This window comes from Musa acuminata, chromosome BXJ1-7, assembly GCF_036884655.1.
Source record: "Musa acuminata AAA Group cultivar baxijiao chromosome BXJ1-7, Cavendish_Baxijiao_AAA, whole genome shotgun sequence".
In the NCBI taxonomy this organism is placed as follows: domain Eukaryota; kingdom Viridiplantae; phylum Streptophyta; class Magnoliopsida; order Zingiberales; family Musaceae; genus Musa; species Musa acuminata.
In genome coordinates, this window is record NC_088333.1 from 43,791,368 (window position 1) to 43,819,250 (window position 27,883).

At 36.9% G+C, this 27,883-nt stretch overlaps 3 protein-coding genes across 5 annotated transcripts; 2 read left to right on the top strand and 1 right to left on the bottom strand.

Annotated features, from left to right (window-relative positions):
• Positions 1 to 265: 265 nt before the first annotated feature.
• On the bottom strand, positions 266 to 10,306 carry LOC135679645 (RNA polymerase II C-terminal domain phosphatase-like 4). The gene is made up of 9 exons (XM_065193627.1): positions 10,153 to 10,306; positions 9,837 to 10,015; positions 9,240 to 9,325; positions 6,762 to 6,889; positions 5,410 to 5,590; positions 4,711 to 5,000; positions 1,384 to 1,572; positions 1,263 to 1,298; positions 266 to 814 (listed from the first exon to the last, which is right to left on the bottom strand). Exons 2-9 carry the CDS (start codon positions 9,989 to 9,991, stop codon positions 497 to 499), a joined length of 1,383 nt encoding a protein of 460 aa, XP_065049699.1. The 5' UTR covers positions 9,992 to 10,015; positions 10,153 to 10,306; the 3' UTR covers positions 266 to 496.
• A 1,205-nt stretch (positions 10,307 to 11,511) lies between these two features.
• LOC103993079 (protein RRP6-like 2) lies at positions 11,512 to 21,679 on the top strand. Of its 2 annotated transcripts, none has more exons than XM_009413024.3 (14): positions 11,512 to 12,392; positions 14,405 to 14,560; positions 16,510 to 16,668; positions 16,764 to 16,847; positions 17,411 to 17,490; positions 17,629 to 17,679; positions 17,807 to 17,906; positions 18,161 to 18,243; positions 18,348 to 18,393; positions 18,844 to 18,931; positions 19,019 to 19,188; positions 19,284 to 19,664; positions 19,758 to 19,847; positions 20,886 to 21,679. In XM_009413024.3, exons 1-14 carry the CDS (start codon positions 11,706 to 11,708, stop codon positions 21,540 to 21,542), a joined length of 2,832 nt encoding a protein of 943 aa, XP_009411299.2. In that variant the 5' UTR covers positions 11,512 to 11,705; the 3' UTR covers positions 21,543 to 21,679. The 2 variants fall into 2 exon arrangements, with proteins under 2 accessions (XP_009411299.2, XP_009411298.2); XM_009413023.3 differs by having other exon boundaries at positions 11,513 to 12,392; positions 19,731 to 19,847.
• A 1,059-nt stretch (positions 21,680 to 22,738) lies between these two features.
• Positions 22,739 to 27,751, top strand: LOC135679641 (BTB/POZ and MATH domain-containing protein 4-like). Of its 2 annotated transcripts, XM_065193623.1 has the most exons (5): positions 22,739 to 23,302; positions 24,197 to 24,542; positions 24,664 to 24,940; positions 27,350 to 27,516; positions 27,669 to 27,751. In XM_065193623.1, exons 1-5 carry the CDS (start codon positions 22,920 to 22,922, stop codon positions 27,675 to 27,677), a joined length of 1,182 nt encoding a protein of 393 aa, XP_065049695.1. In that variant the 5' UTR covers positions 22,739 to 22,919; the 3' UTR covers positions 27,678 to 27,751. The 2 variants fall into 2 exon arrangements, with proteins under 2 accessions (XP_065049695.1, XP_065049694.1); XM_065193622.1 differs by having other exon boundaries at positions 27,350 to 27,751.
• Positions 27,752 to 27,883: the final 132 nt, after the last annotated feature.

The following is a 27,883-nucleotide window of genomic DNA, read 5'->3' on the forward strand; positions in this document are numbered from 1 at the left end:
CTAACTAAAACCAACGGAGTTCCAATTCCATGACAAATGGAACCAAAACCATCGATTCCATTTTCAATGAAATTTGGAACCGTCGATCACGTCTATAAGTCATAGATCATAACAACATATTAATCCGAAACACACATGCAAATTAGAGTGAAACAAAGTATTGCTGCTCGGCCTCCGGTCATCAAGGATCTGAAAAACCAGAACCAAACTTCTAATGACCACATATCATGCAAAGATATGCCTGAAATAAGATAGAGAATGAGCATAAAGTGAAAAAGTAGAAGCCATTTTAAGAAATTTAAACTTTTCTTAGACTAACAAAGAAAGCAAGAGAGAAACATTTACATGTTTGTATGACAATCAACAATCCTCGCATTCCAGCTGGCATATAAGATTGTTACAGGAATAGTGATTTACTGTCCAAGGCGTATCTGGGTCATCAATACATGGGCAGATAGAAGATCCATCGTAAGGCTTTTCAGAATTTGAAGAGAAGTCAAGCATTACGATTTCGTAGATTACTAATAGGGAAATCATCCTCCTTTTGACGTTGCCATAAGAAGTTTGTTGCTTCGATCCAGTATGGACTGACCAAAAACTTCTCGTTCTGCAAAGCCCAACGCGACTTCTGTGTGCCTGTGTCCATTGAAACGACATGCGTTACGGATGGGTCCACCTCTGCGCAGCATGTTGCACCTAATCGTTCAGCCATCTTCCAGATTGGCTGATCTTGAGCTGGTGACTTGGATGGAAAGACCCTACTAAATACTATTTTGCACCCTTGTAATATCTCATGTCTGATGCCTTTGAGGACCTACAGAAAATCAAAAAGTAATAAAAAACATCGTAACGACCCACCTAGAAGTCTTAGCTGGGCAGAGACGTTAACCAAGTCTGCAGGGCTCATGATTTGCTTGAAGTTCTTTTAATCTAACAATCAATGCATATTATAAGAACATTCAAAATCAAATCCCGTGTATGATGGCAAAATTATAGGATCACAATATCTGTACCATCCATGATGGTACAGATAAAATGGATTAAATGTAAAGCCACAAAACAAAATATATAAAATTTCTAAAATTTAGAACAAACTCAGTTCAGGAAAATGGGTTAAAGCCTTAAACAAAAAGAAACCTGCAGTTGGATTAACAGAAGTTAGAGATCAACTAAAATGGAGCCATTGTGCATCCTTTTTTAAAGGTTTGAAGACAAGACACAAAAATATGTATAGGATGAGTTGTACGATAACACTGATTTACCTGCCTTACATCTCTTGACGTATCAGGACCAACGACCTGAAATAGGCTACTAATAAGTATCAAGGAAAAAAAAGGAAAGTCCAAACACAACTAGATTTGAAAGAGAGGCAATGAAACTCACAGGATCGAAAAACATTTGGTGAGCCCGCTTTAGAACATTAAGGACGGTTGCAAGTGCACCATCAGACTCTCTTTCATCTTTCATCAACTCCGATAAAGATTTGGCACCAAAACCAAATTGCCGACAACTAGAAGCAAAGAAATGGTATCTCTCCATTTGAATCAAATTCTCTTTGTGTCTATGCCACACCTGCAGTAATGACAACTTCTGCATAAGCCAAGCTACAAGGAAAACAGAAAATGAACAACTGATTATGTTAAAAACATAGCAATAAATTATAATATATCAAGATCACCTTATCAATATATAATAAATATGAAAGCATTTTTTCCCCTCTTTTCACTACATATTTCTCATCTACTGAGACCTCTTTTCTGCATTTTATATGATATATGACCTACCTATGATTTAGCATAAGCATATATGCTACAAATTCTTTATTTGGCAGGGTAAAAGACCTAACAGCTCATTACCAAATCAAGCATCTTTCCAAATTTGCTGCTATGCACACTTATGTTGTTACTCTTCAAAATAATAAATGGTGAAGAAGTGCAAAAGACTGTATTCACTTCAAGATAATATTTATATTTATATATGCCAGTTTTCCGATAGGCTGAAGGTTTGTAACTTAAATGAGGTCCAAAATCTTCACCAAGAATAAGCACTTTCAACTGACACAAAAGGTAGAAATTACTGTTTTGCATCTTGTAATGGGTAAGGTTAAATAACTTTCCAATTCGAAGGCAGGGCATGTAGCCACAGATCATTGCAAGTTTAGACAAGGACTTCCATTTCGCCCAAAACCATATGAAATAGGCAACACGTACCAGTTCGAGTGCTAACCAATATGTGGACCCACCCCAGTCTGGTCTGCCTTATAGAAGGGATAGTGGGAAACCCTAAATCCCACTTCCGCGCTGTCACGAACGGTCGTCGCGCACTCGCAACAACTCCATTCAACGAACCGTTCGTCGCTCACACCTACATGTACAGCTGCTTGATAGCATGTTTTCTCTTGGTTTTGGGTCATTTTGCTTGTAAAAATGTAAGTTCGAACAAGCTGCAGCGTTACAAAGCGACCGCTCACCAAACCGAGCAAAACAGCCCCAAAACAGCTCCGTTTTCGCGTGCCGCGAGCTGATTTCTGGAATCTGCCTTCGCTCACCAAAACGTCAGCCATCTCAGCCCTCTTGAACCCCCCGGGTGGCACAGGGCTGGATGGGGCTTCGGTTATATACCGGGCGTTGAACACTCTTTCGCAAGTTCGCACGTTGCCTTGACGGGAACATGTTGTCGCGCCCGGGACCAGGTGAGCGGCTGTTTGTGGGCTTGCAGCTGTTCGTTCAACCTTCTAAAGCCCTTGTTTTCCCCCTCTCCCCCTTTTTTCTTGTGCACGCAAGGTGCTCGCTGAATTGCTTGTAAAGCTTCCCTTTTTCGCGAGACATCGGAACTTGTCCGCCGCTCGTTCTTTCAAACTAATCAACTTTCTCTTTTTACAGGTCCTTCGGGACCTGCGAGAGGTTACAAGTTGGCTGATCCTTGTATCGCAAGGGCGAAGCGCGACTTAGGCAACGCAAGCTAAGTTCACGTCTTTGGCCACAAAGGTGCCTCACGCCTTAGGCAATTCCAGCTAAGGCCGTGACAGCGCGGCCTCCACTTCTCATTCAGCCGCGATCGATGCTGCAACTTCTCGCCTCTATCTTCTCATCGTGATCGACACCTACGCTTCTCACGCAGCCGTGATCGATGCTACGACTTCTCACCGTGACTTCTCGCCTCTATCTTCTCACCGCGATCGATGCCTCCACCTCTCACGCAGGCGGCTACTGATGACCTCCGCTTATCACGACCTCATTACACACCGCCACACATGATATTTGCCCTGATCACTTTTCAGGTATGTCTCTTCACCTCTTCCACTTCCTCCACCGTTTCCTCTTCTTCGCTCTTTTTCCTCCTTCCACCACCTTCCCTTCCTCTTCTCCCACTTTTTCTTATTCCCTGAAACACCGATACCTACTGATGTATCATGTCTCAGAACACTGGTACAGAGCAATACAAACCGGTTTGACAAATCTCCAAGACAGATCCAATAACCAAAATGGCGAACCTTGACTCCAAATACCTTGATAGTGCATCTTTTTTGCATATGTTAATCCACCTCCAAGGTTTGATTGCATGCAACTAACAATATGAAAGAACTAACCTTATCATGTGCTCGTGAATATAAGCTACAAGAGCTGATGTTTTAAAAAGCTATGGGGAACACCAACAATACAAGTTGCTCCAGAGGAACATGGCATGATGTAGGAAAATCATAGGAACAAAATATTATTTAATAGAAGAGCTTTGTGAAAGACTGCCATATGTATACATGATGGCTCACTATCAAAACAATCATATTTTTAAGTTATAATATAATACATGAACTTATATATTATAGGCCAATCTTAGATTATGTATGAAATTCAGTAAATCAAATTGCAATTTTCAAGGCTATCTGATGAAAATCCTACAACACTATAATGCACAAGATAAATAGCTTATGGAACTGTAAATTGCTACCCAAAAAACAAGGAATAATGGTTCATAAGTTACAAAAAATAATTTTATAATATCTTTTAACAGCATGAAGAATATAGAAATACCATAAGGCAATGGTCTGGCACCAACAGGGCAAAATATATCATATTTAGTTTCCACTCCAACTTACATATCTTTCATTGCTTTTTCTACTCCAGCAGTCAGTATTATAAAACTTCCACTGCTCCTTCAGTTTCATATACAGTTAGAAGTCCAAATACTTGATAAAACTTTTAAGAACCGTCCAAGTACAAAGTACATTCACCAAGGTTGTTTGCAGGCCAAGTTAAATAAACAGATGAAGTTTTCCACCTTCAAAGCAACATGATGTGGTATATTTCTAGCATATTATTTTAGTAGCTTGTATTTGTGTATATTCATGAAACTTATTCATGCATTGCAATATTGCATAAAACAATCAATTCCCAACTAAATTTAAGAGAAATTTCTTCTCCAAGTGGATTTTCTCAAGGTAAGGCTGACATCACAAATTTTATAATGTGACAGTTTGCTGTAATAACAGTGTGGGCCAACAATCACTTCATGTTTACAAAGATTTATTGGATGAAAGTAGAGTTAACAATGGCAACTACAGAAAAAAGATATTTATGCAGACAAGGCACAAAATCTTCTAAACGGTTTAAATGACATCATCAATCCACAAGACCAAGCAAAGGATTGAGAAAGAAACATGTGAGCCTGACAAAACAAAATGTTGAACACTTGAATCAAAACTAAACTTACAGCTTCGGTGTCATCAAGAATCACCACAATGCTTTCTGCACCTAGTACCACATCTAAGCCTTTCTGATGTCGCTGGGTGCAATCAGCTTGAGTAATTACCTTTGAATCAAAGTAGACTTTACCAGGGTCAAGAAGCTTGACTATTTCCATTGCATAAGAACGCTCTGCCATAGTATAAACATACATCTCAAAGAAAGAACTTGCTTCTTTCAGAAAGTTATGAACAAAGGGCCTCAATTTTGTCAACATATGCATAGAGTCCAACTTAAATAAGCTTCTGTCTGGGTCATCTACAGGACATGTAAAAAGTGAGTCAATTAGCACATGAAAATAAAATTTAAGGTCTCAATAAGATCATAGACTTCTGCAAAAAAGCTTGACATATAATGATCCAAATAAACCATCCAGAATTTGGAGAGCCAAAATGGAAGGGATGAACCCAAGTATTTATCTCAAGATTCCTATGGTTTATATTCCAAAGACTATGAAACCAGCCAGCACAGGCAAATATTTCAATATAGAAACTTGTACTATAGAAGTAGACACAAATGTCTGAACTCTCAACATACATGAATAATATCCTGGACAACCCATATGTTCACGACTCTTTCCCTGTCTACCTCCTGTAACTCGATATGTAGAGAGACAAAAAAAAAAGATTCCAACATGATTCAGGAACCAAAGAAGGGTGCATAGTACCTTTCATGGAATCAACCTGTCTTAACAAATATTCTTCTTCGGAAGAGATGTCAGCAAGGCGTGTTGAGTTGAGTAGAGTATGGTCCAAATCTAAGATCAATACCAACTTTTTCTCACGCAATAATTTTTTATGATCTGCACCACGAAGCCTCTCAATTTCCCTCGTACCTAGCTTTAAATCCTGCAAATAACAGCATGTCATATTGTTGAATACAACTTCCAAGTTTTTTAAGTATAAAAGGTAACCATACAAAACAAAGTTGTTTAGAAAATAAATTCAATGTCAAAGAAAATAAAACCCACACAATGCACTCTAATTTTTTATTTTTCTTTCTTCAGTTTCAAAGAAATGTCAAACTAAACCTTTTTTTGGCAAAAAAATTTATAAAGAATAAATCTAAACTATATTAGAAAATGTTATTCTTCTTTCTTCTTCAGATTTATAACATCGTAAACATAGTTATGAATTAAAAAATGTTTATTCAGATTTGTTTTCACCTCCAAACATCTGGTTAGAATGCCAGGGCACCACCTTAATCAATACAAGAACAATTTTATTCTACTTTCTTCAGATTCTACTTACCAGATGACAACACAATTTGTGATGTGACTTCTCTCAAAACAAAAGGCAGGATCAAGAGAAAGTATGCTTCTAGTTCTAGCAATGAATCAGATTAAAAATCTGAATACTACAGAATACTAAACTTTGTATACCATAACTACCACAAGTTTCTCTCAAGATACAGTCTTAAAAAGTATTTTCCTCTCTTCAAACTTTCTGTATGGTGTTCAGATTATCAGCTAATCCTTCCCCTATCTACTTGTATGTTCTTTCTAATTACTCTTTTATCCTTTTAAATTTGTGGCTGTAATCAAGCTTTTTCCTCTTCATTATGTCTACTTTCGCCATCAAAATATTAAAGATGATAATAGATATTATGTCAGTTGCAGATCATCATGTTTGTGCACCCATAGGAACTTCTAATAAGATCTCATATATGCGCCGATTACCACTATTTGTTTTCTCAAGAACTGATATGACCAACGCATGAAAATGACTGAAAAATGGCTAACCATCCTCTATAGTCCTCTACAGAATTACCTATGTATAGAAATGTTTATAAACTTCATTTGCCTTAAAAGTTTTGTTCCTTGTGTTCCTAGTGTACCAGAACCGTGTAGCAACACTACACTTTCTTTGTGAAACTAAACACATCAGGATAGTAGCAGGTAAGCAGCATGAAGTTATCACATTCCTTGTAGTTAAGTTGCTTCAAGTAATTAATCAAAAAGAAGAAAATAAATGAATTAGTTAAAAAATTCTCCACATTGTGATGGGCATATATATGTACTTTATGAATGTAACCAAATGCAACTCCTGATCCATCGTCCTCTTCTAGCTGCCCACATCTCATGCATAATCCTTTAAAGAATCCAGGATGTGGAGGGCATATATCATTTTTTCCAACAGTGGATGTACCTGAAACAAATTACACAAGATGAACAAATACCTTGAGTTAGCTATCTATCATTTTGTCAGAACTCAGAATGTGACAAAATAAAGGACAATTTTGTGTGAACTGTAAAAAGTATAACTCTTTTAAAAGGATGTAAGCTGGGGTTGCAATATATGGAATTGTACACATTCAACTACTTGAAAATATGAAATATCTAAACGCACAACCATTTTCTTTAATATTCCATACCAGTGAAACACAATGAGTTCCATCTGATGCATGATACACCTTTTTTTTTTTTGCCAAATTTGGTGTGTTTACGTCTCCCCTAGATGATTAAATTAGGTCAGGTAAGTTTAAGGTTGTCGAGACAAAACTTCCTTCTGAAAAGCTAAGATATCTTTTGGAAGACCAGCATCCACATCTGATCTGGACAAAACTAGGGCAAACAATATCATATTTAAAAGGAAAACAACAGACCAATTACTATATAATTGCTCCTATATTCTCCAAAGTATTGAAACATCGGAAGCATCTCAGGGAAACATTTCCAAGTGCAAAAGTCTTAATTCTACTAAATAACCTTAAGCTCACTACTACACACCTTGAAACAGGTTCTCTTTGTGATTTCCTCGTAGGTGGAAAGCATCTCGTATTTTTCAGAAATAAACATGGTTTACACTAATCTCAACCACTATTGTTTCTTGTTCTCATTTGCTACAGTAAGAGAACATTATACTTCCATTACCAATTGGATTTTCTGCAGCCCATATATTAATAGGAAGTTACAAAAGACAAATAGCATTTACTGAAATCTAGCATCTCTATATAATCAGAGGAAGGTTAACTTGGTCAAACATAACATTTTTTTTACTTTGCCACACAAGCTTCCACATGTTAGCATGGATATATTAATTAAAACTTATGGCTTCCTTCACTTCTTCATTTTTCTTTTACAGTTGCTTCTGAAAAGGCTCACGTACATATATACTCACACACAACTCCTGTGTATCAGAACTTATCTATCATTTTATACGCACACCAAATATGGTTGCCAAGCAGAGGCATCTTCAGCTGCATAAGTTCTTTCGCCTCCAATGTCATGATAAAAACTCTTTTTTTCTAGCCTCCAGTTCAAGTTTCATCAGCGCCAAACAAAATGGCAAAGCTGCAATTTCTTTTGTTGACAACCTCTATGGCTCTATCAAAACCCACTGGATTCTTCTACTTGGATAGTCTCACGACAACCAGTAGGCCATGTTAATTTTTCTTTAAAAAAAACTAATGTAGAAGTCTGCCAGCCAGAAATCATAAGAACCAGATGCCCACACCAAGAAAATCAAATCATTGTTTCCTTTGAATATGAGTTCCGAGCAATAATTACAGACCACCAAAATTTTCAAGAAAAATCTCCTTTCACATTCTCAATGTTAGTTGGTAGGTCCTCAAGTCCATCATTTTTATATAAGCTGAACTGCTCGACTTTTTATGAAAAAAAAAACTAATTTAGAAGCCTGCCAGCCAGGAACCACAAGAGCCAGATGTTCATACCAAGAAAATCCAATCATTGTTTCCTTAGAATATGAGTTCTGAGTGTTAATTTCAGACCACTAAACATTTCAAGAAAAATCTCCTTTCACATTCTCAAAATTAGTTGGTAGGTCCTCAAGTCCATTATTTTAATGTAACCTGAACTGATTTCTCGTATCCATGAGGTGATTCTTCTTTCTCAAGTCCTCACGTACAACTAAATTACTATTATGCTATAACCGCAAACACAAGCAGCAACTCCTGTCCCAAATTGAAAGATGCAACTATAGGATTTTCTAATATTTCGATGCCACTTTCTAGGCAAGAGCAAGTTTTCTGTCACAGCCAACTTCTTGTTCAGAATATCTACCCCAATTACCTGGGTCAAGATGCTTTCTCAAAGTTTACCTTTACAGGAAATATACAAACAAGGTAAAGATTTAATCACATACTGGAGCCTACGACTATCGATTATGCACCCTAGTAAACATACTATGTCAGAATTGCATGCATATATGTGGGGCAAAAACCTAAATGATGTTATTTCGTTCTTGCAGTTCTGACATGTACATACGTCGAGCTCAATGTTCGTCAGACTTCTCAGTAGCATACAGAATCTAGTTAACAATATAGGGTCCAACGACTGCATGAACTAACAATAATCTGCCCTCCTGGATCATGTTCTGAGGTTTTATTTAATGTATCTTAATAATATGGATTTTCATGTAACTAATGTTTGCTAGATTTTGGTATCGACAGTCATGTTCTTTTTTAGACTAGAATACAGGTAAATCTGTAAGAGAATGATAAAATTATCTATCTCATCAAACTAATTAGGGATACCAATATGTTCTTGATTTGTCTCAACCGTCGTTGGTGTTTCAAGATCTTCTAAACTCTCAAAGGCCTCAACTTTGCGTCTCTTAGTCCTGCAAAAGCAAGTAACAAGATAAGGGTCACTAGTGTATGTGCAATACATAAATACATATAAAGACATAACAGTGTACACATCCAAATTACGTGTGAAGTTCTTGAGTAGAGAAGAATGAGTAATTTGAAATCCCACTTAGAAGCAGATACTAGCATTGGTTGGATGACAACCAAAAGAAGATAAAACTCCTAAAATAGTCGAGAAAGAGATGCAAGGGACCAACAACGATCACATATGGGTGGAGCTAATAGAAATTAAGTTATTAGGTTGCCGTGTTGTTTAATAGACTAAGATAATGCTCTAGAGACATAGAACAAGTATCTGACAGATGTAAGCTATGAGAACATCGATCTTCCATTTCTTTCATGAATAATGGCCCATGTCGTGGACAAATCGACAATGTTGTCATGGTCTAAAAATAAACCCTAAAAGCTGTAATACTAAGGGAATTTGATGCCAATTTAAAACGACAGGGGGATTGCATACCCATTTAGCAGCCCAAAGCATACCTTGGCTCTTGCAAATCATTTTCATCATCGTTTTCGGCTTCCTCTTCATTGGGAGAAGTGTCGGAAGAAGCTAATTCCAACTCCGCATCGAGTAAGGCAGCAAAATCTTCACTGCTACTTGACGATTGCAATGGAGATTCTGCTGCAAGGCTCATTCTTGAGCATTGAATTGTGTGGTCCTTTTACAAACGGACGATTATGTCCATGTCAGCATTGGTGACAGAAATATAATGCGAGGGGAGGAGATGCGAGACAGGAGGGGGGAGAGGAGATCAGGACGGGGAGGAGAGGAGAGGAGAGGAGAGAAGAAGAGTACCGGAGGGAGGAGGTACTCGGCCTACGGCACCGACACGGAGGAGTGGTGAAGCAGCGGCAGAGAGGAAGGCGAAGAGGCTTAGGGCTCGTCGCGCGTCTGGACTTAGGAACGTTGTTTCGTCGAACAAGGTCTTTTGAGTCGACTCGCGCGCCGAGCCCCAGTTCATATAGAATCCGGTTCGGTGACTCGCTAAGATTGATCTAGACCGTAGGATCCTGCGACCCTACGGTCCAGATGTCGATTTCGCTAACATCGAAGGGTGGTTTATACATCTCCGATGACATCGTCGGCTTTTTAAGTAAGTTAACCGTGGGTGAATAATAATAGGAACGATACCAAGTTATGTAATCCCCCCTATTCATATAAGGTTCTGACTTACCTCAAAAAGATGTATGGAAATGCCTCGTTACCAACACACGGAGTTCTTCTAACCTTCAATTTTGTGCTTAAAATTGATAGACTCATTCGGTGAATTCGATTCATGAATCGAGTTCATCATTAAAGGATAATAATTAAATAAAAAATTTTAATTAATGAGTTATTATCCGTTTTGGACGATGAACTTTATGAGTCAAATTAAACATCATTGTATATCGACTTATGCGTCAACCGTCAATCTATAATAATAAATAATAAATAAATAAAATAACAAACAATGACACTTCTCTCTCTTTGTATAATATTTACATTAAAAAAAGATTATAATATAATTTAAACAGCCAAGCCTTGCAATCTCCCAAACTCTGTATCTATATCTAACACACGCTAGGATTTTGCTTCGTCATGGTTCATTCCCATTGGACACCATTTAGCTACTTTAAAGTCATCTCAATTATCTCCTTTTGCTTTTTTGACTTTTGGACAAAAAAGAAGGGAAGGTGGATTTAGCTGAGTCGGCGAATTGGGGGATGAAAGCCCAATTGGAGTACCGCTGGAAATCAAAGACATTTTGCTTTCGTGTCAGCATTACCGGAAGATCAAATCTTTTAGTCTCCATCATCATCGTCCTTGCGAGAACAACTCATCCACTGGTAATTGAATTATTATTCGAATTAATGCCTTTCTCCTGCAATCATGCTGAAGAAAATTGCATGCACTTAATATGAACATCAACACCCTTAGCGTGTCCCCATGTCATGTGAGATTTCTACGCTTGGCATTGAATTCGTATTCAGCTATCCAATAACGGAGTCGATATCCAGTCGGATTCAGGCCGTACCCGTTAATAATGTAAATCCCAATCCTATAGGGTCCTCCGATTCATTCATTATACGAGACTTTTAAATGGATATCGGATCGGGTTTATTTGGTTCTCGGTTACGGTCCCTACAGAAAGACATCGGGTATATAAAACGTCGGCTGCGCTTAAAAACCCCAACCCCAGTCCGCCGAAAGCGAAACGTAAAAGAAGGAAACCCCTCGTCGAGCTATGTCGTCCATGGCGGACTCAAAACCCTAATCCCGGACCAAGAAGCTCAGATTCGTCTGTCTCTCGTCGCTGTCCCCGTTCCCTGAGCAGGAACGCGAGCCCCTCCACCGAACCCCTTCGATCCATGGAAGAGGACGCCCCAGACTCCGAGACGTCCCTGAAGCAGAAGGCGGACGACCTCCACGCGCTGGTGTCCGGTCCCCTCGCTGCGGCCGTGGACAAGGCATTCGGTCGCTCCCGGGGTATTCCCTCCGGTAAGGACTTCCATTTCTTTTACAACTTCGATGAGTTCAAGGCCCCGGTCAAGGAGATCAAGGATAAATCGGAGTCCTCCTTGAGGAGCATCGCCGCGTCGAGCAGTCTGTGGGGGAGCAAGAAGCCGCCGCAGTTGCCTGACGATCTCGACGACGCCTACGATTGGGTCGTGAACCTCAACGACGAGTTTCTTGATCGTCTCGCGGTTTCTATGGACGAATTCAAGAATTTGAGGGAGAAAGAAGAAGAGGCTGGTGGGAAGATAGGGGCGATGGACTTGGAAGGTGGATTTCAGTTGGTTTATGGGAAGAAAAAGAAGGGGGCCATGCGTGACGCTGAGAAAGATGAGGGGTTTTCTGGTTCTAGCTCATCGACTGTGGTTAATGTGGCAACGAAGGACAAGAGAACAACAGCAGCACGTTCGAAGGTGCCTTTTCACATTCCCACTATTCCACGCCCACAAGATCAGTATAATATACTCGTGAACAACAATAACCAACCATTCGAACATGTATGGTTGGAGAGGAGCAGGGATGGAAGGTTCATTCATCCGCTGGTTAGTTTTTCTTGAATTTTTTAATTTCCATATTTGGTTCTCTTGTATGTTTGCTGGTTTACATATTATTGCTCGAAGCTTACTATTCACAGTCCCCTTTTACTATGGACAACCCTTTGTTATTGATAATACCTTTAAAAATATTAAATATTATTTTATTATTTACAGTCCTAATATTATCGATTTTATCTTTTTTTTTTCCTTCCCCACAACCCCGCACTCCATGCCTATGCTGTTTCTCCCCTGCGCTGCAAAGGGATAGTTTAGAAAAATTAAAAAATTTTAATATGGGATTGTAAATAGTAAAGAGTGATTGCAAATAGTAATCTCCATTATTGGTAATTGATTTTTAATTCAGTTTAATTTATGATATTAAAATTTTTTAAACTGGGATTGTAAGTAGTAAAGAGTGATTGCAAATAGTAATCTCCATATTGGTCAATTGCTTTTTAATTCAGTTTAATTTATGATGTCAAGATAGAACCATCACTGCCATGGCCTTTAATGGAAGTGTGAGAATAAGAGGTGTTCGTAGCTCCTCAAATTATAGATAAATTGAGCTAAACACTCTACTATGGAACTTTGGGATAGGATAATTGGGAAGAATCCTAGATATGAGAGGAGTATATATGAATATTAGTTTTTTTTTTTCTTCTTGGAAGATCAACTACAGAAACCTTTTTAATTGAAAATTTCTGAAAGAAGAAGAAAGACATACACGTCTTTAGTTGATCTAGAAAATGTCTATGATAGCCCTTAAAGATTTATCATGGTGGGTTTAGAAAGAAAGGACATCTAGTAGTTATTTTGGTGTGATAAAACTTATGCATCCTAATCACTAGGATTAGGACCATAGAAGTTTTTACTGAGTTTGTTGTAATTATAGGTGTATTTATCAAGGACCTATGCTAAGTCGAAATACTTTCACTTTGATTATGGATGAACTTACCAAGCATATTCAGGATAAGTTAAAATGGTGTATGTTACCTGCTAATGATACTATGTAGATTGAAGAAAATTTAGATGGCATAATTATAAACACGAGTAACGAAGAAAAATGCTAAAAACTAATGGTTTCAAGCTAAGTAGGAACAAACTGGATATATGAAGTAACATTAACAATGGCAAGAGAAGAATTGAGAATATAATTAAAATAGAGACTAGGACATTCCTTGATGTAATAGTAGATATCTTGGACTTATTATTTGGTAGAATGAAAAGATCAATCGACATTATTTATAAAGTTAGAGTTGGATGGTTAAAATGAAGATAACCCACTATTTTATGTGGCTGTTGCATTCCCCATGAATAGTTATAAGATTGGTGATAGTTTATGGGTCAAAATGTTAGGCTGCTAGGAAACAAAAACTGTTTAACATTCGTGAACAACTCGCTATAGCTAATTATAGATAAGATTAAGGGAAACCATTCAAAATGGTTCAAACATGTCCAAAGGAACTCTATGATGCCGTGATTAGACAAGGTGTATTAATTAAGGTTAATGATTTGAGGAGACATGGAGGGAGAGAGATTTTAGAAAACTTTATTGGAGACAATAAAAAGAATTTTCATTAGCTTTAAGTATGACAAGTGATATTGCCCTAGTTAGAGCTGAATGATAGAAAGGATCCATGTAGATGACCTCAAATAATTGAAACACTATGACTCATTGTTATATACTTGGTCGCCCACCATGCATCTAGAAATAAAAACATGAGCATTTTACTTCTCTGTGCAATTTTTTTTATCATATGTAGTGTATATGATAAAAAATTGTTTTGAAGCATTAGTTTCACTTGATTATAAGATGTGGTTTGTCAAATCTTGGCTTTTATTGGTAGAGTTCTTATAGGATCATTTGTATCTGTGATTTTCTTGATGATTCATTTGACTCAATTCAGAAAATTATATGATCTGTTATTTGTGCTTTTCTTTGTTATTTGCAATTATTTCTTTGTTTGTGAGTTTTATTCTATTTTATATCATCAATTTATTGATTTTTTTATAAACAGGAGAATCTTGCTGTTCCAAATTTTATCGATAGAAAGCATGAAGAAGGCGAGCCAGTTCAACCACTTCCTCTAGAAAGTACCCCATTTAAGCAGGTTGAAAGTGTGAATGAGTTAAAAATGGTAGCTGCTAAGTTGCGGGGTGTAGATGAATTTGCGGTTAGTATAGGCGATATATCTATGATTCTCGCTCATTGTGATGATCTGCTGTTTAACTCTCAGATGGTTCACATTTTTATCTCTCTGGCATTTTTTGGTGGTTTGCGTTTTTTCTTTTCTCGTTTTCATCATTTGATAGCTCTAATGTTCTTCTATTTGATTTTATTGTAGGAACTTCAGTATTTCTTTACCTTGTGATTTTTAAACAAATTTAACTTTGAGGTGGCAATTGATTTATCTATCGATTTATTTGAAACTTGTAGAGCCTAGGTAGTTTGTGTTACCATAGGTAAGTGTTTTATTATTCTACTGAATAATGAAACTTTTTAATGTGGTTAGATGCAGTCACCGGTTGGAGGTCTACTTTATTGCAGCATTGTATTGCTTGTGATTTAATAGTTTTACTTTGTCAGGTTGCTACATAAGGATTGGCAGCCTTTAAAACTATCATTCTTCAAGTGAAAACATTAAGCAGAATTTTAAAATTTAACATCAATAGCTCCCTCAGCTTCATCTTATTGGAGTAATTTGGATGACTTTGAAAAAAGTGCATTGTTGACCCTTCTTAAAGGATTATGTGGATTTGGTATCAAACAGTGGAACAATTCTTGTATTTACAATAAATGACATGCATAATGCTGCTATTGCACTTTCATGTTGTGTATCCTTTTATTCTGTACTTCTGTTATAATGGAGGAGCAAAGAAATGATAAAAAAATATCATATGGAAAAATTTGTGAAGATTATGTTATAAGATTATTATATGCAATGATGGTGGAAAACTACTAACAAGTAGCCGGATAAGAGAAATGAGAAAAATGAAGAGCAATTTAAAATTATGACCGAGAATAATAGAGAAGAAACAAGGAAAGAGATGCTTGTTGACGAAATCCTACCAGAATTAGTCCAAATAATTGAAGACTAAAAATAACTCAAACAGATCTGACGTGAACTGGCTCTTACAATGCTTAATTAAAATATTAATAACAACAGCTTTGAGACCTTCTGTCGACCTAATCGTGCTTCTATTTTGGGCACTAAGTCCATGATCTGGTTCTGTTGTGCCTTTATCTTGTATTCAGGAAGATGGTCTTTGATTGTTTCTTATTTGCTGCTATCATTTTGAATCTTGGTTAGGTTGACAGCTGGTTATAAAAATTTGTGGATCTTTGCAACTTTGAGTTTTGCGCTATACTAGACCATATTGCTGATTTGGTTATCAATCTTAGTCTTATAAATACTCTGACATTTATTATGTTAAAAAAATAGTCAAAACAAACTCTCCTTAGCTAATTATTCTTTAAGCAGTTGAAGGAAGACTAATTATCTAAGAGGTAAGGAGAACTGCCATAAGGCAGGTTTTTTTCATTAAAAAAAACCTGTTCTGCTTTCTCTGTGGTGTGATTTTGTTGAGAACTAACTTTACCAGTCCTTCAAGAGATTGTTCAGGATCCATTTGTTCTTTTGTTCTTATTATGCTAAATGGGTTTTATTTCCGTAGTTATGACTGTATTTAATGCAAGGGCTGCTTGCTACGTGTTCTTTCAATGCAAATTTTGTTGATGAAACCACGCACTACATATTAGTAGCTCATTTCATGTTGTACGGTCATCTACTGGTGCATTTGATTTGGGAACAATATTTATTCAGATTCTTTGTTATTTGAAGGGAGATATGTGATGTCCTATTCTAAAGAGTAAATTGCCTTTTTCATTTGAAGAATATTATTTCAAAAGCACACTGTCTGCTTGATTTGTTGCTTGAAGTTTGAAGTTTAAGAGATCTGTTGATCCTGTTTCATGTTTTAGTATCTCTTTGCTGTATTTTCTGAAGCATTGACCTTGAGTTATTTGCTTAATGTTTTGCTGTTTAGAGGACTATTGAGATTTAAATTGCTGTGCAGTTGACAATCTTATCTGCTTTTACCAATTAGAACTTTTCTTTTCCAGGTTGATTTAGAACACAATCAGTATAGGTCATTTCAGGGTTTGACTTGTTTGATGCAAATCTCTACCAGAACAGAAGACTTTGTGATTGACACCCTCAAGTTACGGATTCATGTTGGTCCACACATGAGAGAAGTTTTCAAGGATCCCTCAAAGAGGAAGGTGATCTGTACTTTTTGTCCTTTATACTTACTGACCACTTCTATAACTTGATCTGCTTGCTTATTATACTTTCTTTTTTTTTTTCACTTCAATAGATAATGCATGGGGCTGATCGTGACATTATTTGGTTACAACGGGATTTTGGCATATATGTGTGCAACCTTTTTGACACTGGACAGGTATTGACTTTTGCCAGTTGCTTATTTGGCTTCCTTTGCAACGAAAATAACAACAAAACCATAAAGTCGCACGTAAAGTCCCAATTATTTAAGTCAGCTACATGGATCTTTTGTCACCATTGAGATATTGATTTTCGATTGCAAGATTTAATAACATAAAAGTACCATGGCTATATTTCTACAAGAAATTTCCAGCATTTATTGTACTAACTGTTTATGTGGCTAAGAACTTTGGAGTTTTTCACAAGAAATATACAGTTCTTTGTTTAAATTTGAAGTGGTGCTGTTTAAACTCCCTTGCACGTGAAGATCCTAATAAAAAAAAATTAATTTAGGTTTATGGCTGCTTGTCATTGTGGTGGTATAAAGTTCTGTTTACACTGAAAAACTTTGGATTTGGGTGATATACTTGTGCGTGCAGGACAATAAAACTCTGAATCTCTTTGCATGTCTTGTTTTGTTGAATTGTATGCTTGCGTCACATATGGTTTAGAAGTGCTTATGTTTTACATTCAAAATTCTCCACTCAGTAAGTTGCTGTTGCTCTATTTTTGCTTGTGCAGGCATCGAGGGTATTGCAACTGGAAAGAAACAGTCTGGAGTATCTTCTGCATCACTTTTGTGAAGTTAGTGCAAACAAAGAGTACGTTTCACATGTTTTGACCTTGTCATGTTTTACATGTTTTGACCTTATCAAGTTTCTATCGGGTGATTTTCTTTCACATGTCCCAGATTTTATGCACCATCATCTGGATGATGCTCATAATTTTGACTTTTACAGATACCAGAATGCAGATTGGAGATTGCGCCCTCTTCCTGTGGAAATGCTTAAGTAGAGTTCAAAGTCTATCTTGTTATACAATCTTTGATATAGTCTATGGTTGAGTCCAAATTTCTGTTTGTGTCATGAGATGGCATCAGCACCACCATTATGTTCTGAATGTAGTTGCTTCTTGTAGGTATGCCAGAGAAGATACACATTACCTGTTTTATATATATGACCAAATGAAATCAATGTTGCTAGCCGCATCCTCGAATGAAAATGATCTTCTGTTGGAGGTGAATCTTTTATGATTGGTTGTTTTTCGTACATGTGGATAGTTATTTGATTTGTCATGAATCTGAACCTAAAAGTTTCTGTTTCTTTCTGGACTTCATTATCTTTCCTGTCCTATACTACATTTATGATAACATGACCTTCGCTGTTGTCTATTCCATTTATTGTACTTTCTACTGAGTTTACATAAAAATTCTTTTTGTTTTTTATTGCTCTTTTAGTAACTTTATGTGTGTGCATGTGTAATTCCTTGCAGGTCTACAAGCGCAGCAGTGAAATCTGCATGCAACTTTATGAGAAAGAGATCTTTACAGATACATCATTTCTCCACATTTACGGGTTGACAATAGAATTTCCAAATTTATTGTTGTTATTTAGTTTTTCTACCATTTAGTCTTGAGAATTCTATCTTCTGACTGTGTTCTTTACAATTAAATTAACAGGTTATCAGATGCTGATTTAAATTCAAAGCAGCTTGCAGTTGCTGCTGTAAGTATGTTGCCTGCTACATTTGCGTAACACTTATCTTGAAATTGACAATTGACATAGTTTTGGAGGATGGAGCAGTGCATGGACTGCTTTACGTACCGACAAAACATCAGGAATGTTGGACTGTTTGTCCAAGTAACTCATCATTTCCTGCAGAGACTGAATGTTATGTTCTTGATATTTGTCATCCAATATTTTGTCGGAGAAATGACACAGAAATTAAATGCTTCCCTATGCTTGTAGCTAGCTATTCTTGAACTAAAGTGTAAATGTTCTTTTGGTATGAGAGACATTGACAAAAATAGACTCATTAATTCTAAGATTTTTTGGATATGAGACCCATTCCTATGCAAGAAATTAAAGTTGATGCTTTTTTGGAAATCCTAACATTCATAGTACATTCGACCATTCTTTTTGGATGAGTTAGCGACTGCCATGCATCTATGACAGGGTCTTTGTCAATGGAGAGATAATCTTGCACGTGCAGAGGATGAGAGTACTGGGTACATATTACCAAACAAAACTCTGCTTGAGATTGGTAATTTTTCACACCTTTTTTTAGTTAATATCAGATATTCCAGTGGGCGGCTTATGTAACTTGAATTAATGTTTTTTGATTGAAAAGCAAGGCAGATGCCTGTTACTTCTGGAAAGTTGCAGCGGCTGGTAAAATCAAAGCACCCATTTGTTGAGCGCCATCTCAACTCTGTCATTGGCATCATTAAGAGCTCGATTGCCAATTCTTCTGCTTTTGAAGGCATTACAGAACAACTAAAGGAGGGGCGGCTGGAGTCGGTGAGTCATGAACATTCTATGGATGTAGAATTCTTTAGTTTCAATAATTGAATGTTGGAATGATTTTGCATAGACTCAGTTGCTCGTGTCTGCAGAATTCAGAAGAAGGTGATTGCAACACTGGATCAGTTCCAGCTACTGACAACCCCATGGGACATGTTGAACATGTTGGAAACCATCCTATGACTGCCACTGTTGAAAATTCTGAAAATGCTGGAAACCATCCTATGACTGTCACTGTTGGAACTGTTAAAACTTTTGGACATGTTCGGGTTGCTCAAGACGACTGTCTAAAACAAGCATATAGAGACAACCTGAGTAACATCTCTTCAGCTGCCATAGTCGAGCAAGAAAATAACTTCAAAGTGATGCCATCATCTGAAATTGGGCACTCGTTCTTGCATTCTGGCATAACTAAAAGAGTTGAGAAGGAAATGATGGACAACAGGAACACTAATTACCTGCAATCAAGAGAGGTGTATATTCTTCTGCTGTTTTTTCCCCTTGTCAGTTGATTGATTTATTAGTGATTGTCTTTGTAGGGTGGGATTGCCTCTGTCCAACTGCAGAAAAAATCCAGTTGTGCTTTTGGAGCTTTATTTGGAAATTCATCTTCTAGGAAAAAGCCCACCCTGGATAAAGTGGGTCTTGCTGGCCAGGTAATTAAGCTCCTGTATAACAAATCTATTATGTTCTTTACCTGAAGTAGATGTCATTTACTGTTCACATTAGTTTGTGAGATGCGTAATAATTTAGCAATGCAGTTCATTACCTAGATAAAGTGGGTCTTCCTGACCAGGTAATTAAGCTCCTGTATAACAATTCTATTATGTTCTTTAACTGAAGTAGGTGTTATTTACTGTTTACATCAGTTTGTGAGATACATAATAATTTAGCATCTCAGTTCATTATGGTTTTTCTTACAATTTGCACAGTTGAAAAATTGTAGTTAGTTGGAGATCATTCTACTGAATCATTATGGGTATATCACATCTACAAGGACTAACCATCTGACTAACTCAATAAGAGTTTGATGCGATAAGATCTGGAAGATTTTTTACATAGCAAGTTCAGGCTAGTGGAAAAATAATGTGATTAAACGTTTTGTCCCCTGCAGATTTTGAACCATAGTTATCAGGAAAACGAAACCTGATTTTCAGTCAACCTTGCATTTCCCAGAAAGCAAATTTGAAAATAAATTTCTCTTTTCGAGTTCTTGTGAGATACTTGTCCAGACCAATTTATAATGGAATTACCACATGAAGTTATGCACTCTACATGTCAGAAATGCTTCTCATACGCATCAAGTTGTGTTACTGAGAAAATAATTATAGTGATAAAGTGAAATATTTATCCTGGCTGCTGCTGTGTCCTTTTAGTCAATCCTGGTATCTATAATATGGAATCTCGTTTTCTCGTAATATAGATTTTTCTTTTATAGTTAAGTCTTGGAAAGGCTGTTGCTGTGTCTCTTATGCATTAAGTAGATTCCATTCTTGGGTTCTACATGCTTTTGACATTTTGCATGACTGGAGCAAATTATCCTTCAACGTTTTCCAGCCTGATGGCTGAAAGTAACTGTCACTACTGCATTATTGTGGTCCTCCGTTGTTCAGGATTGTCAGTTAAGCTATTTGTAACTTTGACCTGTTATGTCATACAAACTGCTGGTCCTTGATTTACTTTCTTTTTATCAGAATAAGAATGTGAACAAAGTGGAGCAGATTAAATCCACTGTAGCTCTCCCTTTCTATCATTTTCCTGGTGGAGAAAAGACTTCAGAACTGCACGTTAAGGAGGTTATCTTTTGCCCCGTAGCAGAAACTTTGCAGCAACATCCTGCTGATTTAGCCAAATTGGAGGAGGTCATACCACTTGATAGAGGAAGCCACGAGCAATCACCCTGTGACAGTCCAATGACAGATGATGGGACAAAGGAAAGTGATAATTCCCATCATCCTGAAATTGGCAGTGATCTTGATCTTCAGCCAGAATCTCTTGCAAGTGATGAGCCAATGTCGCCATCAGACCTTACCTCCAGTTTTGAGAAGTGCTTTCAATCGATTAACGAGAGGAGGAACTGCCAACGGAACCAGAAATCATTTCAGAAGCCGGAGATTAACTTCAATTTGAAGCCATTTAACTATGCTGCCGCCAGGAAAAATGTTAAGTTTGATGATGATGGGGATGATGAAACCAAAACTGAAGATCGCATTAAGACTTCACCAGACTCCAGGCAGATGCACAGAGCATCAGGTCAGGCACAAGGTGATGAGAGATCGAGAGGGTCTCAGCAAGCTCGACGGCGTCAAGCTTTTCCTCCTTCGGGCAACAGAAGCACGACCTACCATTGATGCTTTTATATACCTTATTATGCTTTCTGTTCCCTGTAAACTGCTGTGCTGCTGAGAAAATGAAACAATTAACTGCGATTATGATCTGGCTGAAAAATCGTTTTCAAATCAATTCGGAACCAAGGGAATTTAAATCACTGGCTTGGTTTTAACTTTCAGAAGCAGTTTTATGTATGAAAGGCCATTAGCTTTTCAATTAAAATGATAAAAAACGAGATCTAATCATAAGATCTTGTCGTAGTATCGGCAAAGACAAGTTTGTGTAATTTTTTGCTTCAAGATAAATGGAGTCCTACCAAGAATTACTTCCCCATCAACGATAAAGAAGAGTATCAGGCAAAATTCTCTCTCCCTCTCTCTCTCTCTCTTTCTTTCTCTCTTTCTAGCGATGAATACCTTTTTTTAGCAAATAATAAGTAATTAATACGAAATTTGATTCAAAAACCTTGTGATGTTCATCCATATGTATATTTTTTAATTATTCTATAATTTTTCCAAACAATAAGTGGTGAATGAAATATTTAGTTTATAAAGTTTACTTGAGTTATCCAACGCCCCTAAAAAAATTTTATGATGAGGATTATAATTTTTTTAGTACGTTTACCGATAAAACAATCTATCATCAATCGAATAAGAGGACAAAACTTATGCATTAGACAACACAATCAAATATTCAATATAAAAAAGTATAAAAATTATGCAAAAAGTGAAAATGTGTGAAATTATATAATATGAAAATTTATAGGCATCATAATAAATAGTATGAGAAGATAATTATAAACTTATGACCAATTGAATTCAAAAAATTAATAATAATAAGAATAATAATAATAGTCTCCTGTTTGCCTGTTTTTGTAATAGTTTTCAAGAATGAATCATTGAGTGTTTCTTATGACTAAAATTATGATCATAGCTTTTTTTTATTTAATCTTCTTATTTGGAAGAACAAGTAAGTGTTAAATAAATATCATATTTATGAATAATTAATTTTCCTTTTTTGAATATATATACATATATAAATTCATATATATGTATATATATATACATATATATGTATACAAATACATATATATAATATGTATATATGTATATATATATATATATATATATATATATATATATATATATATATATATATATATATATATATATATATATATATATATATATATATATATATATATATATCTTTGGTTCGACGGATTCAAAACCGAGATCAGCCCTAAACCCCAATTCTTCCCAACCAATTGATTCCCTCGTCGGCAATCTGCGCCGAGACGCAAATCCCGATCGATTTCGCCGCTATCGCTCCCCGTTCTTCACCGCCGCCACGGAACCCCTCTCTAGCCTTTCGATGAGAAGGAGCTGCCGTGGCCGATGACTCCGGAGAAGCAAATGGCAGCCTCGCCGACAATCTCCCGGTCGGTGACGGAGACCGTGAACGGGTCTCACAAGTTCGTGATCAAGGGGTACTCCCTCGCTAAGGGCATCGGTGTCGGGAAGCACATCGCCAGTGATACCTTCACCGTCGGAGGGTTCCAGTGGGCGATCTACTTCTATCCCGACGGGAAGAACCCCGAGGACAACTCCGCTTACGTGTCCGTGTTCATCGCCCTCGCCAGTGAGGGGACGGACGTGAGGGCGCTCTTCGAGCTGACACTTGTGGATCAGAGTGGCAAGGGGAAACACAAGGTTCACAGCCACTTCGATCGATCTCTTGAGAGCGGGCCTTACACCCTCAAGTACCGCGGTAGCATGTGGTAACGATTGCGCCTAGTTTTCGCTGTTCTTTGTCTTCCTCACCAGAAGCAGTTGGCTTTCTAAGTTTTATTGATATCTTGACTGCTGGTTCTGTCCCAGGAACATGTACAAATAAGTAGATTTTGTGAGCTTTCTACTTTCCAAGGCTGTCTTCTTAATTTGGTGTGGTTAGTTGCATTCAGATCTTTTTCTTTGAAATTTGCCTGGAGTGTGAGTTTATTAGTTCTTGCTAAACTATTTTGGCATCGAACTTTTTCATGTATTGATAACAGCATACTCTCTTTCATGTAAGCTTGCAGGATTTATTATGTGTTCACATAAATTTGATTGCATGACCATCAGCTCTGATTGAACTTCTTAGGTTTTATTTTGAGGCATATTGCATTGCTTATTATTGAGACCTTTTTATTATACAGTCTAAAATTTGATTAGGTTGCATCTTATGCTTTGGATGGGTATTCAGGATTAACTCAATTTAGTTGGATCAAGTATGATGTAGATGTGGGGATGTAAAAGAATTTTTTTAGTGGGGCTTAGTTTTGGCCCTAAAGATAGCTTAACGAGCATAAAGCCCTTGTCTGTGGAGAGAAGAGAGAGTCACTTTGCCTATTATCTTCTGATATCTTTCTCTGGTCAAAGAAGGATTATCCATGTTGTTTGCCTTGTCATGTGGAATTTGGTTTTTCAAATCTTATTAAAGAGTAAGAATATGGTTTCCTGTACCTATTATGGATGCTGTCTTCATTTTACTATTTTCAGTTGGTCAGGTTGTGGCAACATGGCCTTCTCAAAGTTAGTTTTGGGATGGTTTTTATTGTTGTTTTTACATGTATTTATAATTCTATCCTGTTAAATGCATGCATGATATAGTTTTGCATCTTTTAATTCATCAGGGGTTATAAACGCTTCTTCAGACGAACGGCTCTTGAAACATCAGATTACCTTAAGGATGACTGCTTGAAGATTAATTGTACTGTGGGGGTTGTTGTGTCTGTTGTCGACTCACCCAGATTACATCACATACAAGTTCCAGAGTCTGATTTTGGAATGCATTTTGGTGTGATTCTGGATGAACAGGAAGGTTCAGACGTTGTTTTTGATGTTGCTGGAGAAAAATTTCATGCCCATAAGTTGGTGCTGGCTGCCCGATCCCCAATATTTCACACACAGTTTTTTGATGGTTTAGATGGTGAAAGTAATGAAATCATTGTTACAGATATGGAACCAGCAGTTTTTAAGGTGTGGATACATTTTTGTTCCCCTTCGTTTAATTTTTAGTATTTTTTGTTAAGTGCAGCTAAATCCTTATGAGTTGGTCTATTTATGTTCACATATCACTTTTTTATCTCCTCCCAAGTAGGCAATCCTACATTTCATCTACAGAGACACTCTAGTAGACGATGATATGCTTGCTACACCAAACCTTCCTGAATCTTCTATCTCAGACACACTGGTTGCAAAACTGTTAGCTGCAGCTGACAGATATAGTTTGGGAAGGCTTCGACTTCTCTGTGAGGCTCATTTATGCAGGGAAATATCTGTGAACTCAGTTGCCAGCACTCTTGCATTGGCTGATCGTTGTCATGCTATTGAACTAAAAGCTGCTTGTCTTAAATTTGTTGCAGAAAATCTTTCAGGTATTTTACTTCCAACAAGTTATGTCTTTTATCTATACTGCTATCATATGTTTTTTTCAGCAATCCTTCTTGCCTATGAATTATTCCCAATTATTTCTATGTTGAAGGCTTAAGTTGTACATTTAATTTTGGAAATGTGATGTATAGTTATGAATTTTTTTGGGAAGTGAAGAATTAGAGGTATTTTTAATTCGGATACTTTATTGTGGAAGAGATAAGCACCAGTATGTGAGGACAGTAAATACTTGATACAATTAGATTTGTCATTATCTGCAAATTTATCTCGAGGATCAACAACCATGTATAAAAATCCCTATTTTGAGTCACCTGGCAGAACAAGAGGCTTAAATATTTAATAGTTTTGTATATGAAAGTCCAGATATCCATATCTGTACAGTTAAATGTTTAATGTACAAGATTTTGGTCTCGACTTTCCATTTGTGAGTGCATAATAACGCTCGGCTAATGAAGCGTTCTCTATGAAAATCTTATCCGACTAGGTTCTGAGAGAATAAAGTGACTTTGCACATTTTCTTATGTCAAAATCCATGGTAAATCTTAGACTTTAGGTTTAGCATAGGTAAGTGACAATTTTGCATTATCATAAAACTGGTCAAACTATTTGCCTTAAACTTTTTATATGGTCTAGTTGGAGATATTTTTTTCCTACTAATATCTTTTGGTATTCAATTGCTTTGCTTTGGATGCCTTTAAGTGACATTAAATTATTCTTAAAGTTTATGAACAGTTTCATGTTTTATTTTCTTTTGTTCATAGCTAGAAGTTCCTGAATACTTTGCTCACATTAGTTGGGTTGGAATTTATCTAATATGAACACCATATACAATCTTTTTCCAGTAACTAATGTTGCAGCCTGCTTAAAGTTCGGCACTCTGATCGTCATTAAATTGCTGCTTCATTTTAATATTAGTAGTATTAATATTCTGTAAATGAATCTTACTGTCATTTCAATTAATTGCAATTATGAATGTTTTTTATTCACTTTAAGTGAGCGACTTAGATGAACCTTGGTTCTCAGTATGAAGTAATATAAACTTTCTAAGAAGGAATGTTGTGTCCTACTGGAAGTATGCATCCAAATTATAGCCCATTATTTTTCCATAAACTGTAGTTGTTCAAAATGTCTTGGGCACTAATGTGGCACTTCCAATTAAATTATTCCTACTGGCAATAGAATTCTGATATAGCATCCTTGTGCTCTGACAATTATTGAGTTGAGTAAGATCGGAATCCATCTAACAAGTGTGTGTCTAGTGACTCAGAATCAGTTCTGGCATGTGGATTGTAATTGTCAGACAAATGCCAGTTGCCTCGAGTCCTTCCAAGGGTGGCCCATGTGTGCTTCTTAATCTGAAAGTTATACTTTCTATTCTACACTTGTGACCTGAAGGATCAGGAGTTAAGAAAATCTCTGTGGTGATTAGCTGATGTCAGATTGGATGAACAAAATTGTAGAACCCGACAGTGAGTGTGGAGTCCTGGCCGAGTTCAAAAGCTTGGATTTGCTTTTAAGACTAAAATATTCTTATTTTGAAATATGTTTACCATTTTTATCTAGTTTCCTTCATGGGAAAATCTGTGTAAAGAAACATGTAGTTATAGTTGCATGCAAGTCCTAGTGAGAAAGAAATGATGACCATTGTATTTAAATGAATAATGTAGTTTTTTAGATTCCAATCGGGAGTATAAATTTGTGTGGAGCAGGCCCAAGTGTTGAAAGGAATCAAACATCATGACCATTGTATTTTGCTTAAAAACAGGACCTCATCCAGAAGATTTTTATGGCTTAGGAACTAAAGATAATAAACCCAGGCAGAAAAGTACTCAGACCTTAGATTGATATCATAACCCATGAAAGAGTTTATGGTTGCAATGAGCTATGCTGTTAGTATAGTGTTTTTGGATGTCTCAGAATATCTGGGAGCTTCTTGTTGCATGATCTTGATAGATACGAGTGTTGCTCTCGTTCTTGGTGTAGACAAGTTTACATGATGTACACCCCAAAAAAAGAGGAAACTCGAGAGCCAAAAATGGAACTCTATGTTGTAATATGCACCAAGCTACTGGCAATGAAACATTGGGCTATGAGCTCCCTGTTTGTTGCTTATTACTTGGATCTTGCTTCTGCAGTTTGGTTTAAGATGTTCCTGTACTTAGCTTGTTATCAAAGTAAATTGTTAACCAAGTATTCATTAAATCCTTTCCAAGCACCTTGAAAATTTTTGATCTTTCAATTTGTGTTGTCCATCTTTTACTATGATTTTATTGATTGTTCTAGATAGTTCATTCGGGAATCATTTCGGTGCAAAAGTTGCGTGGATAATTTCTCTTGTTTCGGTTTCCAAGAATTCCGCAGCCTCATTGAGTAACTCTCATTCGTACATGCAGCTGTGATGCGCTCGAGTGGATTCGAGTACCTTAAGGACCATTGTCCGTCACTGCAGTCAGAACTTTTGAAAATAATTGCAGGCTGCGATGAGGACTGCAGCAGTGGTGGGAATAACAGGAGCGTGTGGGCCGAGCTTTCGGATGGTGAGGATTCCAATGGCCGTAGGGTAAGACCTCGGACCGATACTGGATAAAACCAACTTCTGATATGTACGAATGACAATAAAATGTGTCTAGGAAACAGAACAGGAAAAACATCCCTGCTGTATCTTTACCTGATGTTTGTTCACCGGTGATAGTATAGTTGCATGAATTGTAGGTCTATTAAAGGCTTGAGAGTTGTAAAGATGAAACTTGCACTAGTGGATTATGGAACAAGGAGGCTCCCTCTCTTTTCTGACATGATTCAAGGTACTAAAATAGACTTTAGCGTACATTGCAGCTATGTTCTTTGTATGTTTTCTTTTCCGGCATGAATGTCTATGACTTGGAATTCTATGTGACTAGACTCTCTCTGTTTGAAACTAGCTGATC

Excerpts from the sequence above, each read along its gene's own strand:
- LOC135679645 (XM_065193627.1), bottom strand. The coding sequence starts at position 9,991 with ATGAGCCTTGCAGCAGAATCTCCATTGCAATCGTCAAGTAGCAGTGAA. Across the intron at positions 6,890-9,239 it reads GACAAATCAAGAACATATTG|GTACATCCACTGTTGGAAAA; the intron begins GTATCCCTAATT and ends AATTTGTTTCAG. Across the intron at positions 815-1,262 it reads CGTCAAGAGATGTAAGGCAG|GTCCTCAAAGGCATCAGACA; the intron begins GTAAATCAGTGT and ends GATTTTCTGTAG.
- LOC103993079 (XM_009413023.3), top strand. The coding sequence starts at position 11,706 with ATGGAAGAGGACGCCCCAGACTCCGAGACGTCCCTGAAGCAGAAGGCG. Across the intron at positions 14,561-16,509 it reads GGGGTGTAGATGAATTTGCG|GTTGATTTAGAACACAATCA; the intron begins GTTAGTATAGGC and ends TTTCTTTTCCAG. Across the intron at positions 16,848-17,410 it reads ACCTTTTTGACACTGGACAG|GCATCGAGGGTATTGCAACT; the intron begins GTATTGACTTTT and ends TTGCTTGTGCAG.
- LOC135679641 (XM_065193622.1), top strand. The coding sequence starts at position 22,920 with ATGACTCCGGAGAAGCAAATGGCAGCCTCGCCGACAATCTCCCGGTCG. Across the intron at positions 23,303-24,196 it reads AAGTACCGCGGTAGCATGTG|GGGTTATAAACGCTTCTTCA; the intron begins GTAACGATTGCG and ends TTAATTCATCAG. Across the intron at positions 24,543-24,663 it reads TGGAACCAGCAGTTTTTAAG|GCAATCCTACATTTCATCTA; the intron begins GTGTGGATACAT and ends CCTCCCAAGTAG.